This window comes from Heteronotia binoei, chromosome 7, assembly GCF_032191835.1.
Source record: "Heteronotia binoei isolate CCM8104 ecotype False Entrance Well chromosome 7, APGP_CSIRO_Hbin_v1, whole genome shotgun sequence".
Taxonomy (NCBI): domain Eukaryota; kingdom Metazoa; phylum Chordata; class Lepidosauria; order Squamata; family Gekkonidae; genus Heteronotia; species Heteronotia binoei.
Window position 1 is genome coordinate 109,053,794 of NC_083229.1, and position 17,532 is coordinate 109,071,325.

At 45.3% G+C, this 17,532-nt stretch overlaps 1 protein-coding gene across 1 annotated transcript in view; it reads right to left on the minus strand.

Moving 5' to 3' along the window:
- Positions 1-17,532, minus strand: part of F13A1 (coagulation factor XIII A chain) — a 118,675-nt gene that overhangs the window by 90,738 nt on the left and 10,405 nt on the right. The window contains exon 3 of the mRNA XM_060244190.1: positions 9,217-9,405. Within this exon, the coding sequence (XP_060100173.1) occupies positions 9,217-9,405 (189 nt within the window). The remainder of the gene's footprint in view (positions 1-9,216; positions 9,406-17,532) is intronic.

Sequence of the window (17,532 nt, forward strand, 5' to 3'; positions counted from 1 at the left end):
TACAACTGTTCAGCTGTGTTTCCTAAAATCATTGAAATGCACCCCCAAATACTGCATGCCATATGCTAACCTAGGGAAAACAAATCTGTGACCTCTTTGCACTGTTACATAAAGCACCTTGAACCAGCAAATCAGATTGGCTTGTGGAAGCAGGTCTCAACATTTGGGGCTCTTTCTGGATTGAGAATCATGTAAACAACAAAGGCTTCTTCTTCTTTTTTTTTTTTTTAGCAGGAATGCACAGGAACGCAGTTCCAGCTGGCGTGGTGGCAGAGGGTGTGGCCTAATATGCAAATGAGTTCCTGCTGGGCTTCCTGTACAAAAAAAAGCCCTGTAAACAACTAGGATTGACAGCTCTAGGTTGGGAAATACTGGGAGAAATTAGGTTGAAGGTTGCCATCCTCCAGGTGGAGCCTGGAGATCTGCTTTTACAACTAATCTCCAGCTGGCAGAAATCTGTTCCCCTGGAGAAAATGGCTGCTGGGAAGGGTGGATTCTATGGCATTGCACCATACTGAGGCCCCTCCCTTCCCCAAACCCTGCCCTCTCCCAGATGCACCCCCAAAGTCTCCAGGTATTTCCTAACACAGACCTAGCAACCCTGTTAGGGGTAGAGCCTGAAAAGAGTGGGGTTTGGGGAGGGGATAGGGTTGCCAGCCTCCAGGTGGTGGCTAAAGATCTCCCCCCCCCCCCCAAGCCCTGCTTTCCTCAGGCTCCATGCCCACCCCCCAAAAAAAATCTCCAGATACTTCCCAACCTGGAGAGGGCAAGCCTAGGAGGGAAGGGATTTCAATGAGGCAGAATGCCAAAGAGTCCACCTTCCAAAGTGTCCATTTTCTCCAGGTGAACTAATCTCTGTCACCTAGAGATTAGCTGTAACTGCAGGGGATCACCAGCCACCACCTGGAGGATGGCAAGCCTACTAAATCCCCTTTTCCATATGGGCTGCAGTGGCAATCTCAATTGCACAACTCCTGCCTGACTGTGGACTGGGAATCCCAGACCTCAGTTAGGGTAGGCAGCTCTGGGCTGGGGAATACCTGGAGATGTGGAGGGGGAGCCTGAGGAGGGTCAGGGTTGGGGAGGGGAATGACCTCAGTGGGGTATAGTGCCATAGAGTCCATCCTCCATCCAGATCAACTGATCTCTGTTGCCTGGAGCTTAGTTGTAATCAGTGTTCCCTCTAAGCTGAGTTAGCGTGAGCAAGCTCACAGATTTTTAGCCTCCAGCTCACAGATTTTTGTCTTAGCTCAGGAAGGATGACCCCAGAGCACACTAATTTATGCAGGAGCTCACAATATTAATACCAGTAGCTCACAAAGCAGAATTTTTGCTCACAAGAGTCTGTGGCTTAGAGGGAACATTGGTTGTAATCCCAAGAGACCTCCAGCCACCAGGTGGAGGTTGGCAACCCTAAGGCCCCCGAAGGAAGTGCGTAGCTCAGTGGTAGAGCATCAGCTTTGTGTTTAGAAGGCCTAACCATTTTTCCTTAAAAAACAAACAATTTTTGAGCCAAACTGGATCATTTTTTAATTTGCACATCTTAAAAGCAAATCAACATATATCAATGAACAATGACTGTGATAGGTGTGTGTGTTGGGGGGGAGCTCTCTAGCCACCACCTGGAGGCTGGCAACCCTATGCCCACTCCAAAGTGCACTCTTCTCAGGCTCCACCACTTACAGGGTTGCTAGGTCTGGGATGGAAAATACCTGGAGACTTTGTGGGTGGAGCCAGGAGCGGGAGGGGTTTGGGGAGGGGAGGGGCCTCAGCATGGTACAATGTCATAGAGTCCACCTTTCAAAGCAGCCATTTTATCCGGGGGAGCTGATCTCTGCCAGCTGGAGAACAACTACATGAAACGTGGATCAGGTGTGTGCCAATGTTCCATGTACGTCTGGGCTAACTGCATGGGCCACTACAGGATGGGAGTTTTACTTGGCACCGAGGCTTTTTTTTGTAGGAAAAGCCCAGCAAGAACTCATATGCATATTAGGCCACACCCCCTGACATCACCATTACTTCACACAGGGCTTTTGGGTAGGAAAAAGGCCCAGCAGGAACTCATTTGCATATTGAGCCGCACCCCTTGATATCAAGCAAGACAGAACTGTGTTCCTGTGCGTTCCTGCTCAAAAAAAGCCCTGCTTTGCACAGAGCACTTGGGTAAAATACTGCCTGCCTTCCAGATGCTCATTAAAGCTAGCAACTTTATGAGCCTGGAGATTTCCCATAATTACAACTGAGTTCGAGACTACAGACATCAGTTCCACTGGAAAAAAACAGCAGCTCCAGAAGATGGATTTTATGGCATCACATCCTTGCTGAATTCTAGGACTGTCACCTTTGGCTTTAAAAATTCCTGGAGATTTGGAGGGCAGGGCCTGGGAGGGGTGGGGTTTGGAGAGGGGAGAGACATCAGCACAGTGTAATGCCATGGAGTCCACCCAGCAAAGCGGACGTTTTCTCCAGGGGAACTGATCTCTGTAGTCTGGTGCTCACTTGTAATTATGGGAGATCTCCAGGCCTCACCAGGAGGTTGTCAGCAACTTTGCTGAGCTCCCTTCCCAAACTCTGCCCTCACCAGACTCCACCCCCAAATCTCCAGGAATTTCCCAGCCCAAAACTGGCAACCCTGTTCTTGCTAGAAGAACAGACTGACGATGTCTCTTGCTCAATCCTCCAAGACTACAAACACCATAGAGCAAGATAGATAGCTAGGTTCATATCAGCCAGTCTCCTTCCTGTCTACTTTCACTCACCCTCCCTAACCAATAGAATGTAATCTCAGGGAACTTCCTTTTTCCTGTTCTCTTCCTCTTCCTTGTTTTTCTTCCTTGCATGCATCAGGAGGAACAGCGTGGTGTCCCTTGTCCTGAACTGAACTAAGTAGATGGCCTACTATAGTCCAAAGCCATCTAGTTAGATAGAATAGTTTAATCACTCTTTCTCTCCGCTACACTTATTTGTTATATTTATTTTTAAATAAATCCACCAGCAAAGGCTGTTTGTGCAGTTTGTGAGATAGTGTGGTAACCATTAGATTAGGCCACACTGCTGCACTGAAGCGCAGAAAGAGCACTCTGCTAAGTGAAGGTAACAATGGCTGCCTGAACAGTCTAGCCATCCTAAACCAGACCCAACATATTCAACATCTCCACAACCTGCCCCTTAGGAGGCTATAATACTGCACAGGCAGTTTCTCACAATGTTTCCTTCAAAAGAACTGAGCCACATTTAAGGAAAATTCCCATTCGGGAAGACCCACAACATTCAATCCTCACATCTCTACAGCCCTGAACACTTAACTGAGAGCAACAAGAGTGTGCGTGAGACAGCGGAAAAAGGAAAAATAACCACTGCTCTAATCTCATGTCAAAAGTCTGTGGATTTGCAGGAGCCAAGAAAGGATTTGATTTTACCCAAAGAGCCCTTTTACAGCTGCTTTGATGTGTGTTTGTCAATTGGCAAGTAACAAAAGCATTTAGGGGCCAGACCAATATATATGGATTTTATGAAGCCATTGGGGAGGGGGGGGGGTTTCCAACAGCTCCTGAGATTTACAGCTACCTCCCACAACAGATCATTAATGCAAGGAGGCGGTATATAAATTCATCAACAGATTTACTGTCCTATACAGGAAGATGCTCTTCAAAGTGAGATTGACGGCCTCGTTAGCAGATGCAATCATTGAGCCGCCTTTTGAATAAGCTATTATTAGAACACATTGGGGGGTTTTTTTGAGAAGCATCAGTAGATTTGTCACAACATTGTCTAGTGCACAAATAAGTCTAGACAAGGAACTGTGTACTTTGAGTGTCTTCCTGACAGTCTTAGGCATATTTATAAAAGCATCTAGCCCAGGGGTGTCAAACTTGCGGCCTGAGGGCCAAATCAGGCCCCCAGAGGGCTCGTGGCTGTCATCTGCTTCCTTCTCCCTATCTCTTGCTTCCTTCTGTATCACAGTTTGCTTTCCAAGGCTTGCTCAATAGCATATGAGCTACAGAGCAAAACCTCTGTTTTCTCCATTGACTGAGGCTCTTCCCTTAGGGAGGAAGGGGAGGAAGACAGAACTTGTTTTTCCAGGCTTTTTCGATCACACAGCAGAGCTACTGAGCCAAGCCTCTCTTTCTTCTACAGGCTGAGGCTCTTCTCCGCCCACCCACCCCGTCCCCTGGGGAAGGAAGGAAAGAGCCAGAGCTTCCTTTGCCCAGTTCCCTGGATCCCATGGGAGAAATACAAAGAAAGCACCTTTAAGACCAATGAGTGCTAATGTTTTAAGTTTTTCTTTTAAAAATATTTAATTGTGTTTGTGTCCTTTATAAAGTTTACATCTCTGCTTAGGGTTGACGTCCAATTCAAGAAATAACTGGGAGCTTTGGGGGTGGGGCCAGGAGACACTGGGGGTGGAATCATGAGCAAGGTTGGAACAAGTACAATTGAACTCCAAAGGGAGTTCTGGCCATCACATTGAAAAGGACTGCACACCTTTTCAATGCCTTCCCTCCATTAGAAATAAAGAAGGATAGGGACACCTTCTTTGGGAGCTCATAGAATTGGCCCACCTGGTCCAATCCTTTTGTAACTTGGAGGGTGTTTTGAGGAAAGGCATCAGATGCTATGCTGCAAATGTAGTGCCTCTACCTCAAAGAACATTCCCCCCCCAGAGCCCTAGATACCCGCAGATCCCCATTATTCCCTAGGGAATAATAGAGTGCCCAGTAGACATTTCCCTCCCCCTGCTTTCTAAAGTGGGGGAAGGGCCTCCAAACCGGGGAATCCCCTACCCCCTCCCTCCCTCTCTCTCTCTCTCACACACACACACTTACTGGGTCTGGTTCCTCCACAACTTTGCTTGCTCTGAAAACGAAAGCAAAACAAACGGAGGGTCTGTGCTCTGACGAAACTGCTGCTGACCCTTCTCCATTAAGCACTTCCTGTTTCCTGCTTCCTGCTCAACTTTAAAGGCACACATTTTTAAAACGTATCACCCTCGCCCCCCCCCCTCTGTGTATTAAAAATGACATTTGAATACATCTCTGTTTTAAAGAGCAAGTTATTATGTGATATAGAGAGCCTTGTGGCGCAGAGTGGTCAGCTGCAGTACTGCAGTCCAGGCTCTGCTCATGACCTGAGTTCGATCCCGGCAGAAGCTGGGTTCAGGTAGCTGGCTCCAGGTTGGCTCAGCCTTCCATCCTTCCAAGGTTGGTAAAATGAGTACCCAGCTTGCCGGGGGTTAAGTGCAGATGATTGGGGAATAGGGTTGCCGGGTCCAATTCAAGAAATATCTGGGGACTTTGAGGGTGGAGCCAGGAGACTGGGGGTGGAGCCAGGAACAAGGTTGTGACAAGCAAAATTGAACTCCAAAGGGAATTCTGGCCATCACATTTAAATGGGCTGCACACCTTTTAAATGCCTTCCATTCACTGGAAATAATGAAGAATAGGGGCACCTTTTGGGTTTAATAAAATTGGAACCCCCCCCCCCCCAGTGCAATCTTTTTGAAACTTGGAGGGTATTTTGAGAAGAGGCACTGGATGCTTTGCTGAATATTCAGTGCCTCTACCTCAAAAAACAGCCCCCACAGAGCCACTACAGCTGAAAATCAGTCTCCATAGGGAATAATGCTGTGCCCAGCAGAATTGTATTAGTAATTGAATTGTATTAGTAATTTGACTGTGTCTGTAAGGTTGTTTACTGTGCTGCTCCTGATTTTGTAATGTTTTGTTTTTATTATTTTAGCTCTGTTCGAATTTACTGTTGTAAGCCACCCTGAGCCCACTCGCAGGATAGGCCGGGATATAAATCCAAAAATTCAATTCAATTCAATTGTTCTTGTTCCGGTTCTCTGTCCGTGATTCTCTCTACCACCTGGAGGATGGCATCCCTCTGAACTCAGGGACAGGCTGAGCATGAAAGGAGAAATCTCACCTGCTTTTGATCTAAGGATCTTTCTCTGACATTCCCTAAATCTATGGATTACCCCTCTCCAGCAATTTTCAGTGCAATCCATAGATGGGGAGAGGGAGGGAGAAAAGAATACTTGAAAACTGCTATATTTTCCTGCCATATTTAAATGTAAAAGCTAAACGCACACTACTGTGAAAAGCAACAGATTTAATAAATGGTTCCGTGATTATTATGCAGCAACAGAAGGGGGGGGGGGGGTTGGAATCAATAATCCAAATTTCAAAAATGTAGCCGGTTCCCAGGAAGATAAATTAAATGTCAATTCAAAAGCAGTTCCCAAAGAGTTTATAATGGCAAGAGAGACAGCTTTGGGGAGAAATTTAACAGCAGTAACTCATTTAGGATGGATGCACTTTTGGCCTGGCAGGTGGTGTGTAGCCAGAACCAGAATAATTAGTCAAGCCCTGTGTTTTCATGAGTCCAGTGATGATTTTGCTTGTGGGAAGAAGAAGAAGAAGATATTGGATTTATATCCCACCCTCCACTCCGAAGAGTCTCAGAGCGGCTCACAATCTCCTTTACCTTCCTCCCCCACAACAGACACCCTGTGAGGTGGGTGGGGCTGGAGAGGGCTCTCCCAGCAGCTGCCCTTTCAAGGACAACCTCTGCCAGAGCTATGGCTGACCCAAGGCCATGCTAGCAGGTGCAAGTGGAGGAGTAGGGAATCAAACCCGGTTCTCCCAGATAAGAGTCCGCACACTTCACCACTGTACCAAACTGGCTGGAAGGAACTTGCTAGGTTAATATCTGCACACTGGACTTGCCCACCACCCAGTGGCACAGTTCTTGCATAGTCATCCAGCATTGGTGGGGGGAGGAACCTTGGAAAAATCTATAGTCATCTAGCATTGGGGGAAAATTGGTTTGGACTTTGAAATGCGCTGCCACTAGGGTTGCCAGTTCCAATTCAAGAAATATCTAGGGACTTTTGGGGGGTGGAGCCAGGAGACATTGGGGTGGAGCTAGGAGCAAGGTTGTGACCGGGATAATTGAACTCCAAAGGGAGTTCTGGCCATCACATTTAAAGGGACTGCACACCTTTAAATACCTTCTCTCCACTGGAAATAATGAAGGACAGGGGCACCTACTTTTCGGGCTCATAGAATTGGATCCCCTGTTCTAAACTTTTTGAAACTTGGAGGGTCTTTTGGGGAGAGGCATCAGATGCTAAGTGGAAAATTTGGTGTCTCTACCTCAAAAAAACACACACACACCGAGTCCCAGATACCCACGGGTCAATTTTCCGTTATACCCTATGGGAATTGGTCTCCATAGGGAATAATGAAGTGCCCAGCAGACATTCCCCTGTCCGCACTTTCTGATGACCCTGAAACGGGGGGAGGGCCTCCAAACCAATGGATCCCCTGCCCCCAACTGGGGATTGGCAACCCTAGTACATTTGCGTATATTCATCTCCCGTTAACCTCCTCCCTCTCTTTATTCCCTTTCCATTGTCTCCCTTCCGTTGCAAACTGCCGGGCAGAAATCTGCCTCTTTTGATCACATTGCCCTATAAAATGCCATATACCTTGATGACAATGTATAGTGCACCTTACACCAGAAGTTGCTCAACTGCATGGAGAACTCCTTCATCTAAGTTTAACTCCCACGTGATGCCATGCTTACTCTAAGGGCTTCCCTGTTTAAACCAGATCAGAAATAAACCCAGTCGGAAGGGGAAAATGCAGTGTCGGTGAGCAGAGCATCATTTTGTAGGCTCCATGTACAGCCATTCGAAGCTATCAAAATGGTGGTGCAAGGCAACTGGCTGCAGTGTACCACCACCAGCCCCTAGAGCTGCCAGCTCTTGACTGGGACATTCCTGGAGATTTTGAGAGTGGAACCTGGGGAGGAGAGGGCTTGGGAAGAGAAGGAATCTCAGTAGGGTTTAATGCCAAAGAGCAGCCATTTTTTTCAGGAGAAACATGGAGGCCAGCTGTAATTCTGGGAGGTCTCCATTTACCACATGGAGGCTGGCAACCCTATCATCACCCCTTGTAGGATGTTTTTACATTCCGTTTGATCCAGAGTTTTAGAGTCTTCAAATCGCCTGCCACTGTTCCGCTTTAATTATTTTCCTTTTACATTTAAGCATTTCAGTTTGGGGGCGGGTGTCTCTGGTCAGAGGGTAGCCGAAATACCAGTGCTTAGTTAAAAGCATATGATTGCTTGGAAATTTAAATCACTAGATGAGGCAAGCAATGATATGTAAAAATTTCAAGTGCTGTCAGTTCTCATGCAAATTACTGCACCTTGGAGGAGTCTTTTAAAACGCATGAAAACTTCTACAATGCAAGTTTGAAGCGGCCCGTAGAGAAAAGATCAGATCAAAACTAGTGTGCTGTTGCAGCAGCAGCACCGAAACAAATGTAGATGCTTTGGGCAGCAACGATGCAAAACAGTTGTGAGAACGTTAGGTAATGTAAATGGTGAGTTTCCAGTGCAGCGATAAAGAGTCGCAAACTGTCAGTGTAAAAACACCCCTTCTTGTCTTGTAAAGTGCAGTTGGGCTGAGGAAAGAGAAGGGAGGGGAAAGGGAGGCTTTCTGGGTTGCAGGAACTAGCACAGTCACCCTGAGCTGCACTTTTGCAAATGCACCACAAAGGCAAAGGAGAGGAATAGAAGTTGTACACAGAGCCTGTTTTCATCTGTTCCCACCCCCACTGGCTTCTGATATTGCCCTTGTCTGAAGGGCATATTTCCACACTTCCATGTAGATCCAGCCTCGCTTTGCTTTCTCCGCCAGCTCCGTTTTAACGACAAGCTGTGTCCCTTTTCTTTCACTTTCCCCACACTATTCTCAGTAGCTTTTGCTTATTTCAAGAGAAATGTATTCAGTTGGAGGGCTTTTTTCCCTGGCTTGGAACTTGAAGGAAGCAGGGGTGGAATTCTAGGAGGAGCTCCTTTGCATATTAGGCCATGCCCCCCGATGCACCCAATCCTCCAAGAACTTACAATGCTCTTTTTTGTAAGCTCTTGGAGGATTGGCTACATCAAGGGGTGTGGCCTAATATGCAAAGGAGCTCCTGCTAGAATTCCACCCCTGGAAGTATGTGTATTGTTTGTGTGCACAAATCAATTTTTTGTTGCTACCCCAGGGTCCTTGTTAGTATCTGTAGGTACCCAGGCCTGCCTGTTGCTCCTCCTGTTTCTCCGCCTCACACGTCAAGTCGTCAACCCACGGCAAACCCACATAATCAAGAGGGAGAATGAGAAGAACCACGAAAGCTGTCATTTGGCACTTACCTATGACATACTCGATCCAGAATTGGTCCACTTGTGGGTTGTACGGGCGGTTGAAATCAATCTGGATATGGAAAGGCTGTCCTCGGCGTACAATCAGTTTCAAGTTGTTGTATTTCTCTGTGTGGTGATCCCGTTTATTCACTTCATGTTCCCGGCTGAATAAATGAACTTCCTGGACTTCCAGAAAATCTACAGAAGATGGGAACAGTTCTGTCATAGTGATCGTTTGTTTGAAATAGTCAGGAAATATGTCCTTTTGGTTTTTTTGCTTTTCATAAAAACATAAGAGAAGCCATGTTGGATCAGGCCAATGGCCCATCCAGTCCAACACTCTGTGTCACACAGTGGCAAAAAAATTTATATATACACACACACTGTGGCTAATAGCCACTGATGGACCTCTGCTCCATATTTTTATCTAAGCCCCTCTTGAAGGTGGCTATGCTTGTCGCCGCCGCCACCTCCTGTGGCAGTGAATTCCACATGTTAATCACCCTTTGGGTGAAGAAGTACTTCCTTTTATCCGTTTTAACCTGTCTGCTCAGCAATTTCATCGAATGCCCACGAGTTCTTGTATTGTGAGAAAGGGAGAAAAGTACTTCTTTCTCTACTTTCTCCATCCCATGCATTATCTTGTAAACCTCTATCATGTCACCCCGCAGTCGACGTTTCTCCAAGCTAAAAGAGTCCCAAGCGTTTCAACCTTTCTTCATAGGGAAAGTGCTCCAGCCCTTTAATCATTCTAGTTGCCCTTCTCTGGACTTTCTCCAATGCTATAATATCCTTTTTGAGGTGCGGTGACCAGAACTGCACACAGTACTCCAAATGAGACCGCACCATCGATTTATACAGGGGCATTATGATACTGGCTGATTTGTTTTCAATTCCCTTCCTAATAATTCCCAGCATGGCGTTGGCCTTTTTTATTGCAAACACAAAAATGTCTTGACATTTTTAGTGAGTTATCTACCACGACCCCAAGATCTCTCTCTTGGTCAAATATAGTATTTAAAATATAGTATATTCAAAATATAGTAACTTTACATTGTTTTTCCTAACCCAAAGCTGGCAACCCTGGGTAGAACCTATGTCCTAGGCCAGGGGTCCCCAACCCTTGGGCCGTGGACTGATACCAGTCTGTGGCCTGTTAGCAACCAGGCCATGAGTTTTATAATTCTTTAATAATGTATTATAAAGTAGTAGTAATAATAATAATAATAATAATAATACATTGACCCTCCGCTCCAAATCTCAGAGCGGCTCACAATCTCCTTTATCTTCTTCCCCCACAAGACACCCTGTGAGGTGGGTGGGGCTGAGAGAGCTCTCACAGCAGCTGCCCTTTCAACGACAACTCTGCCAGAGCTATGGCTGACCCAAGGCCATTCCAGCAGCTGCAAGTGGAGGAGTGGGGAATCAAACCCGGTTCTCCCAGATAAGAGTCCACACACTTAACCACCATACAAAAATAAAGTACACAATTGTATCATCTCGAAACCATCCCCCCACCCCGGAAAAATTGCCTTCCACAAAACTGGTCCCTGGTGCCAAAAAAGGTCGGGGACCACTGTCCTAGGCCACCTAATTCCACTGTGTGAAGCATATCCCCATAGAAGGCCATAGATACCAGAAAGTTAGGTTAGGCAGGGGATGGAAAAATTGTATTGCAATGATGAAGCCATCATGGTTTTCATGTGCATTCACAGGGCTGGGGACAATGCAATACTTCATTAAAGAAATGGAACAGAATGAGCCCAAGGCAGATCAAAAGTGTCTGTGCACATCCTTATGATATGCTGGGGAGGGAGGTCACTTTGATACTTGCCCCCTCCAGATTAATATTCAGAAACCGAACTCAGTGGACTGCATTGCCCTGTTTGTCACATTCATTCAAATCCTTCTCAAAGGACATTACATCCATGCCTGCGGTTTGGAAGGGTGTCTCTTTGCTTTTCTCTTTGGAGCCATCTCTAAGGGGTGCTTAAAACATGATGCATGTTGGCAGCTTTTGGATGTCTGTTTTTAATAACATCGCCAACATGGCATTGGGATGCAGAAGAAAGGAACAACACATTCGCTGCTCTGTTTCGATTTAGTCTCTTGGCTCTTGACCCTTTTGCTCACTAAAGCGGCCTTAAGATCAGGCTTTTTAATGAAGAATTAGCCATTCTTAAGAGCATAAAAGTTTGGCTTTGGAAAAGAAGAGAACGAGGTTTTGCCAACTTTAACTTAGAAAAGGATTCTATATAACCATTCAAGACATATAATCTTTTAACACAAAATCTAGCAGTTGATATGAAATCCTTTCATCCTAAAAACAGGCATGCACAAACACCCAGGAAACCTTTGTGGTGGTGTGGGGTAGAATGTGAGTACACGAGCAGTTTTGGAAGTAATCTTGGAAACCAGGGATAAGGTTACAATCGTGAATAGTAGGAACTTCTTCATTCTATACTAGCTATTTCATTTTAATTTAGACAAGGATTCTATATATCCATTGAAGTCATATGATCTTTAACACAAAATCTAGCAGATTGAAGTGGGTAGCCGTGTTGGTCTGAAGCAGTTGAACAAAGTAGGAGTCAAGTTGTACCTTTTAACTTTGTTGGTCTTAAAGGTGAAACTTGAATCCTATTTTGTTCTACAAAATCTAGCAGTTGATATGAAATCCTTTCATCCTAAATACAGACTCACACAAACACCCAGCAAACCTTTGCGACGGGAGGTGGAATGAGAGTACATGAGCAGTTTTGGAAGAAACCTTGGAAACAAGGAATGCGGATAAGGTTACAATTGTGAATAGTAGGAGCTTCTCCATTCTATGCTCGTTATTTCATTTTGCATAGTGCCTGGTCATTTGTTTGGCCTCTGGTCAGTATCTGGTTTGCTTTGTACTTATGTCAGCCCCAAACCCCATTCACTCTACAAAATAAACAGAGTAATTATTTAAACTGAAACTTTGCACTGTAGTGTGCATAGGGTTGCCAGTCTCCAGGTGAGGCATGGAGATCTCCTGCTTTTACAACTGATCACCAGCTGGCAGAGATCAGCTCCCCTGGAGAAAATGGCTACTGCGAAGGGTGGGCTCTATGGCATTGTACCATGCGGAGGCCCCCCTCCCCAAACCCCCCCTCTCCCAGATCCACCCCCAAAGTCTCCAGGTATTTTCCAACCCAGACCTGGCAACCCTATGTATGCACATAATTAAAAGCATGCCTGATTTGCACATTTGTTGAATTTAGATAACATTTGTTCTAATCACAGTGTTTTGAGTTTTCAGAATTTGGGAATTGTCACTGCAGAAATCCTGACCCCTTGTTGTTGCGCTCTATCTACATTCTTTCCTTAGTGCTTCTTGATCATATTCAGTGACGTTTGCTTTTCTAGTCCTTGCCCCCGTTTTAAAACTCGGTGACACCAATTAATCTGTTGCATTTATAACACCTCAGGTCTGATCCTCAGTACTGTCAAATAAGAAATCTCAGGTTGAAAAATTAGGAAAATGGCTCTTGATCCAATATAATTAATGCCAGTGGCAGTTAAAAAAAGAACATTTTTATGTTGACAACTTCATTCCATATACAAACACTCCTTGTTCCTTTACCTGCACCGCACTGAACTTAACTGCTAGGGGCAGCTTTCCACAAAAAACAAGCATAATGTAAATACATTTAGCGGATGGAACTACTAAAGTGAAGAGGGGAACCTAGTAAATATACCAGCAGATCAGCAATTATCCTGTAACAGTGCTTATTAGATGCAGCCCTTCTCAGTACAAGTCATTTGAATTTCCCATCTCTCCACAAACACCTGACTTCTGATCTTGAGGGACTTAAACGAGGCCTCATGAATGATGCAGACACTTTGAAGAGGCATAATGCAGACTGGAGGCAATCCCACTGCCTCCAAATTAAATTTTAATTCAGCAGCTGAGCACCCTTATTGTCATGTCAAACCAAAGAGCACCGTGGTCACCCTAAGAAAATATACTGGCCCGTATGCCACTGGCCATTACGGAAACACTTTAATAAGGCTTGTCCTTAGATGGACTGAAGGAAAACCACGCCAGCAGCTCTCGGAGGAATAATCATACAGTATCAGTGCAATAAAGCCATGTTGCAAGCTGGTTCCAGCTTCATAATACATATTCCCGGTTAGCTATTTCCACGCCTGGATCAGTGGCATGAAGCAGATCTTCTGAGAGAGGCCCTTTGGTTAACTGAAGAACAATAATGCCCACTCACTCCAAGTTCCCAGGTACAGTTTCTTCCTTTATACTTAGGATGTTGTTATGTCTTGAAACATAAGCTGATGTACCGCATGGCGATCGCTACAGAGGCGACCCCACGGGTCCCCGGATGTAGCTCGCTAGACGCCCCGCCCATCAAAATCTGTGGCGGGAAGTCTGACTGGTTGGGATTGGACTGGTCAGACTGGGGGGCAGTTCCGGGGAATGTATATAAGCGGGACCCGGCCCGCGTGTTCCCTCTCTTGTAATGTACCACTGAATAAAGCATGTTGCCTTCAAACCGTCTCACAACTCAGTACATTACAGATGTACTCTATAGGCATAGCATCAACTGTGGGGAGACAGGGAGGCAAATATGGTCCTGGAAAAGGGTTCCATACAGAAGAAGAAGAGGCAGAAAGAGGAGGAGGAAAAGGAGAAGAAAAAGAAGAGGAGGAGGAGATTGGATTTATACCACATCCTTCACTACCCAAAGGAGTCTCAGAGTGATTTACAATCTTCCCTTCCCCTCCCTACAACATATACCCTGTGAGGTAGGTGGGCTGAAAGCTCTGACAGAAATGGCATTTTTCAGAACAGCTCTGGCAGATTTACAGAAGGAGGAGGAGGAGATTGGATTTATACTACATCCTTCACTACCCAAAGGAGTCTCAGAGCGGTTTACAATCTCCTTTCCCTTCCCTTCCCCACAACAGACACCCTGTGAGGTAGGTGGGGCTGAAAGTTCTGACAGAAATGGCTCTTTCCAGAACAGCTCTGGCAGATTTATGTCTGACCCAAGGTCATTCTAGCAGGTGCACATGGAAGAGTGTGAACAGGAAGGTATGGATTTTCAGACCTCCCTGCACATCTGGAACCCTGGGTTTTTCCACAATCTCATTTCATTCTCATTTCCCTCACTTACAAATTCCTGTTGTTGCTTTTTTTTTGGGGGGGGGGGAGCTGTTCCACATGTGCTTTGCTCCCTCTAGTGCTTGATTTGATATTACACCAGTTTTTGTCCAGCATAAAAACCTGCAGTTTAAATATGCAGGGAGATAGGCTGGACATAAACCAATGTAATATTGAATTGAGCATTAGAATGAGCAAAACAGGTACAAAATGAAGCGGGGGGGGGGGGGGGGAAAATCCTGAAGAAACAGGAACACACAAGTGAAAAAAAAATGAATGCAGAAAAAACTCTGTATTTTCATGCCTGCCATATCCCTCCCACAGTGGGCTTTTTAAAGGGGGGGGGCTTAAAAATCTGGAGTAGACACAGGGCTTTTTTTGTAAGAGGAAATCCTTTGCATATTAGGCCATGCCCTCTTGATGTAGCCAATCCTCCAAGAGCTTACAGGGCTCTTCTTACAAGACCTACTGTAAGCTCTTGGAGGATTGGCTACATCAGGGGTGTGTGGCCTAATATGCAAAGGAGTTCCTCCTACAAAAAAAGCCCTGAGTAGACATAACACTACAGTGTCTTAACAATATTTCTATCATTGATCAAAAAACAAGTCCAAGTGCTCACCAGAGATGGGTGGGATGCTAGGTATCAGGGGAGGGTATTGAGTAAATTCTCACACAGAGGCTCTGCAGTCTCTGTGAAGGGCTTTGCATTCACAACTGCAACTTCCCTTTCTATTGTCTCAAGCAAAGTCTTTCCAGGTCAATTAAGCTGACAGCATTTAAACACAACAACCCCAATTTGTCCTCTCCAGCTGAAGAATCTTTTGTTCACAAAACTCAATATTTGGCCAACTGGTGCCTCTGATCACACACATTTTCATGACTGCTGCACAGTCTAGCACATCTCCACAGAAGAGATTGGAGAATGGATATTAAGTCTGGACTTGAACTAGATTAGTTCAAACCTGGTAGCCATGCTGGCCCACTAGAAGAAATAATAACCAAAAGGATCTGAGAGTGTTCTGTGATGCCCAAAATGTTTCATATGGCATTGGAGCATTAGTGAGTCCCAATAAAAATATTCTTGTATGGCCTCTTCAGGAATTGTAACACTCAAAGAAGTTGGCCCAAATGGCCAAAAGGACATTTAAGCAGTGGCTGGACGAACACTTGTCAGGGATGCCTTAGGCTGATCCTGCATTGAGCAGATGGTTGGACTAGATGGCCTGTATGGCCCCATCCAACTCTATGATTCTATGACATGGGTCTCTTTACTTCACACAAGACATTCTTTGGTGTAACTCAAAAGGACCACAGAAATAAAGCATCATTTTGGGCATCTCATTTCCATATCCTATCTAAACAAGCTTCATTTTGAAATCTGAAGAACTCCTGAGAGGATATGTGTTCCCCAAGATTTCTGAACATTGCAAATAATCCACAAATACATCTGTCTGGTTTGCATCCAACATTCATCATCACTGTGGTATCCAAACACTTTCATCATAAACCACCAAAACATCTCCCTCCACTGTATATTAGTATGAGACTAGGGCAAGGCACAATCCTGTAGGTTTTTTCCAATTAAGAACTAATTAGTCAACTGACCCCACAGCTCAAAAGCAGGTCACAGTGAACAAGCTAGATCTATTATATGGAAACCCTGAAGATAACAGAGACCCATAGTATACTTTGCTTTTGCTGTAAGTCAACTATCTCATATCATCATAGCCCTGAATAGTTTGCCATCCATGTGGGTATATCAATGTGAACACACAAGGGAAAGGTCACCATTTGAAGAAGATCTATCCCCATTGGTGGACCTCTTGATGGCACTTGGGTATTTTTGGCCACTGTGTGACACAGAGTGTTGGACTGGATGGGCCATTGGCCTGATCCAACATGGCTTCTCTTATGTTCTCATATGTTAAGATGAAGATATTGGATTTATATCCCGTTCTATGCTCTGCATCTCAGAGTGGTCACAATCTCCTTTACCCCCCCCCCCTACAACAGACACCCTGTGAGGTAGCTGGAGCTCAGAGAGCTCTTACAGCAGCTGCCCTTTCAAAGACAGCTCCTACGAAAGCAGTGGCTGACCCAAGGCCATTCCAGCAGCTGCAAGTGGAGGAGTGGGGAATCAAACCCGGTTCTCCCAGATAAGAGTCCGCGTACTTAACCACTACACCAAACTGGCTACACCAAATTTGTAACCCATTAATCCATTATTTATTACATCACATAACACCCACTCTTATTATGAGGTCCAGAATTCAGAGATTTTGAACAAGACAAATATTCAGTGGGGGGGGAAATGGTGGAACAAAAGCAGGTTTGTGTGGATGTATGCATTTGTGTGGGTGTGGCACAAAGTGGTAAGCTGCAGTACTGCAGTCCAAGCTCTGCTCATGACATGAGCTCAATCCTGGCAGACGCTGGGTTCAGGTAGCCGGCTCCAGGTTGACTCAGCCTTCCATCCTTCCAAGTTTGGTAAAATGAGTATCCATCTTGCTGGGGGGGGGGGGGGGGGGTGGAAGTGTAGATGACTGGGGAAGGCAATGGCAAACCACCCCATTAAAAAGTCTGCCAAGAAAATGTCATGATGTGACCTCACCCCATAGGTCAGTAACAACTTAGTGCTTGCACAGGGGACTACCTTTACCTTTACTGCCTTTATAGCAAATGATCAAGCAATTAAACAATGGCAACACAATATAAGCAAAGATGCAAAAAACAAAACCTATTGTGTCCAAAAAACAAATGACAACTTACAAAAATTAATACATTATATTATAGAAAACATCCAGACTAAATACCAACATTCAGACATTAAGGAACAAAGAACAATCCCATATAAACAATATCAAAGGATGACTCCGAAAACAATCTTCATACCGTCTGTAAGAAGTGCTAAGACTCAAGTGTAAAGTTCAAACGGAGTCCTTCCATGGAGTCGGCTTCAAAGGAGAAATTCTTTCCTTCATGCAACCACCGGTTTGAATTGCGTTCCGCTGCCTTTACAGCTTCTTCATAAGCCAACTCTGAAAAGGTCCTCAGACCAACATCTCTCCCAGCGCATACAGGAAAAGGTCTGAGGACTTTTTCAGAGTTGGCTTATGAAGAAGCTGTAAAGGCAGCGGAACGCAATTCAAACCGGTGGTTGCGTGAAGGAAAGAATT